A 2,939-nucleotide genomic window follows, 5' to 3' on the forward strand; every position below is an offset into this window, starting at 1 on the left:
AGCCAATCACAGTGGTGCACGCCAGTAATCCCAGTGGCTCGGGAGTCTGAGACAGGAGGATCGTGAGTTCAAAGCCAGCCTCAGCAATGGCGAGGAGCTAAGCAACTCGTGAGACCCTGTCTCTAAAGAAAATACAAAAAAGGGCTGGGGATGTGACTCAGTGGTCAAGTGCCCCTGAGATCAATACACAACCCCCCCCAAAAAAAAAAGAATCTTCTCTGCTGCACGCTGCCCAGTTGTCTGGCCCAGCTGACGGTGACCTGTGGACCCTCTGACAGAAGAGTCACCTGGCCCTCGAATGCACCATGCCTGGTTCCTCCAGCGTTGACACTATGAAGAAGGTGGTTCAGCAGCTCTGGCTGGAGGCCGGACTCAACCACGTGAAGGTTTCCCAGGCAGTTGCAGACATGAAAAAATTTTGTCTGCAGAATGCTCACCATGATCCCCTACTGACTGGAGTATCTTCATGTACAAGTTCCTTCAGACCCCAGAAAGTCTATTCCTTTTTGTAGTCATCTTTCTGAGGTTTCCCAAACCCACTGCTCAAGAACCAGTGAATATTCAAGAGAGCTTAATTTGAAGCCTGTACAAAAAAATTTCCCTGTAACACATGTACCATAATATAATCTTGTACTTTTGTCAATCCTTAACATCTACCTCTCTGAATTTTCATGAATTTCTATTTCACAAGGGTAATTATTTTATATACACTGGCAGCAACATACAATAAAATATTTATTTATTTATTTTTTGGTACCGGGGATTGAACTCAAGGGCATTCAACCACTGAGCCACATCCCTAGCCCTATTTTGTGTTTTATTTAGAGACAGGATCTCACTGAGTTGTTTAGTGCCTTGCTTTTGCTGAGGCTGGCTTTGAACTCTCGATTCTCCTGTCAGTCTCCCCGGCTGCTAGGATTACAGGCACGTGCCACTGCACCTGGCTCAAAATACTTAGTATTAAAAAAAAACAAAAAACTTTCTTCTTCCTCTTGCAGAGAAGCCACATAACCCAGATATTGAATCCTGGTGTACTATAAATCTGGATTTCAATCTTAGGTCTTTCCCTTATTTGCTGGTTGTCTCATCTTGTTGAATATGACCAGAGCCAGTTCATTACTCTGCAAAACTCCTGTCCTACAGGAATTTTGAGTGAAAATATAGTTAAAGTTCCAGACACATAAAATACTGTATTTCTCATGATACCCAGCCATCAGGTCATGTCCAAAAGATAGACCTATTAAAAATAATGCTCAAGGGCTGGGGATGTACCTCAGTGATAAATCGGTTGCTTGCATGAGGCCCTGGTTTCAATTCCCAGCATTGAAAACAAAAGAAAAGTTCAAGATACCACCTCCCCTCACCCCAAAATAATATGTTAGACAGGTGTGGTGGCACCTGTGATCCCAGTGGCTTTGGAGGATGAGGCAGGAGAATTGCAGGTTCAAAGCCAGCCTTAGCAACTTAGTGAGGCCCTAAGAAACTCAGTGAGACTATGTCTCTAAAAAATTACAAAAACATGTTGGGGATGTTGCTCAGTGGCTAAGTACCCCTGGGTTCAATTCCCAGTACCAAAAAAAAGAATATGTTAGCTGGGACATGAGACTGATCAAATTATATGCATGCAAGAATACGGTATAATGAATCCCAGTATTATGTATAATTTTACTAATAAAAATAAATAAATAGATTCCAGTTTTTTACTTGGGGAAAAAAAGCAATGTATTAGCTTATCAACAACCCCAGAGTAAATCTGTAAATCTGATGGCTGGCATCATAAGTGTATCTGGTGGGTACAAATAATCATTTTCTAGAAACCCATTATTTTGTCATACAGCAACATTTCATTAGGTACTATCTATCAGAGCTTGAATAAAATTTCCCAGTAAAATCTCTCCATTCTGGTCCAATGGTGTCATTCAGTGGTGGAGCAATTGCCTAGCTCATGTGAGGCTCTGGATTTGATCCACAGCACAGGGATCTCCCAAATCCTTTAAAGAAACAAGTGGTTCGGTACACAAAGATGTTTGTTAGATAGAAGGAAGATCACCACAGTGTAAAAGTAAAGTGTAAAGCTTGAAATTACTACAGAGAATTAAATAAATTATAATAATTTTGTTATAGATTTTTATGTAGCCGTTAAGAGATCCTGCAGAAATATATTTACTCACAAGTGGCTTTCTGAGGTAGTAGCAGTGAGAGTGGTCTGTCAGAGATTCCACCACAGGTATGGTCGGGCCAAAAGCACAGAAGGCAATGGTGCAGCCCATCAACCTCTTCTTCAGATGCTTGCAAAATAGGTGCCAATTTCAGGGGTGGTTCTATGAGCAAATAAATATAATGATAAGGGCTGTATCATTGGTTTTGATGAGTACATGAGCTTTGTATCAGATGATGCAGAACAGATTTATTTTAAAACAGTCAAGAAAACAACTGGGTTGGATCATGCTAAAAGAAGATATATTGGGCTGGGTACAGTGGCGCCTGCCTGTAATCCCTGTAGCTTGGGAGGCTAAGACAGGAGGATCTCAGATTCAAAGCCAGCCTCAGTAAAAGCAAGGTGCTAAGCAACTCAGTGAGACCCTGTCTCTAAAATAAAATATCAAATAGGTCTGGGGATATGGCTCAGTGGTCAAGTGTCATGAGTTCAATCCCCAGTACCCCTCCCCCCAAAAAGAGATAATATTATTCTGTCACAAAGTGTCTCCAACTAGAAATGATAACTGAAAGGCTAGGACTGTAGCTCAGTGGTAGAGCACCCGCCTTACACATGTGAGGCANGGAGGGCTGGGAGGTAGCAGTGCTGTCGTTGGGTGGCAGGGATAGCGATTGTTTTGAACATTTCCATAATTTCTAACAATTTTGCAATATTTTGATAAGTTAGATGCATTATTATTATAATAAGAGAATAATTTTTAAAAAATATTTTTTAATTGTAG

At 41.1% G+C, this 2,939-nt stretch overlaps 1 protein-coding gene and 1 pseudogene across 1 annotated transcript; both read left to right on the forward strand.

The window, feature by feature from the left end:
- The first annotated feature begins 204 nt into the window (after positions 1-204).
- Positions 205-696, forward strand: LOC107143532 (guanine nucleotide-binding protein G(I)/G(S)/G(O) subunit gamma-5-like). Its single transcript, XM_048794566.1, has one exon. The coding sequence runs from the start codon at positions 306-308 to the stop codon at positions 510-512; it is 207 nt and encodes a 68-aa protein (XP_048650523.1). The 5' UTR covers positions 205-305; the 3' UTR covers positions 513-696.
- Positions 697-1,776: 1,080 nt separating this feature from the next.
- On the forward strand, positions 1,777-2,714 carry LOC107143534 (annotated as a pseudogene).
- Positions 2,715-2,939: the final 225 nt, after the last annotated feature.

Source organism: Marmota marmota, unplaced genomic scaffold (assembly GCF_001458135.2).
Source record: "Marmota marmota marmota unplaced genomic scaffold, marMar, whole genome shotgun sequence".
Lineage (NCBI taxonomy): Eukaryota > Metazoa > Chordata > Mammalia > Rodentia > Sciuridae > Marmota > Marmota marmota.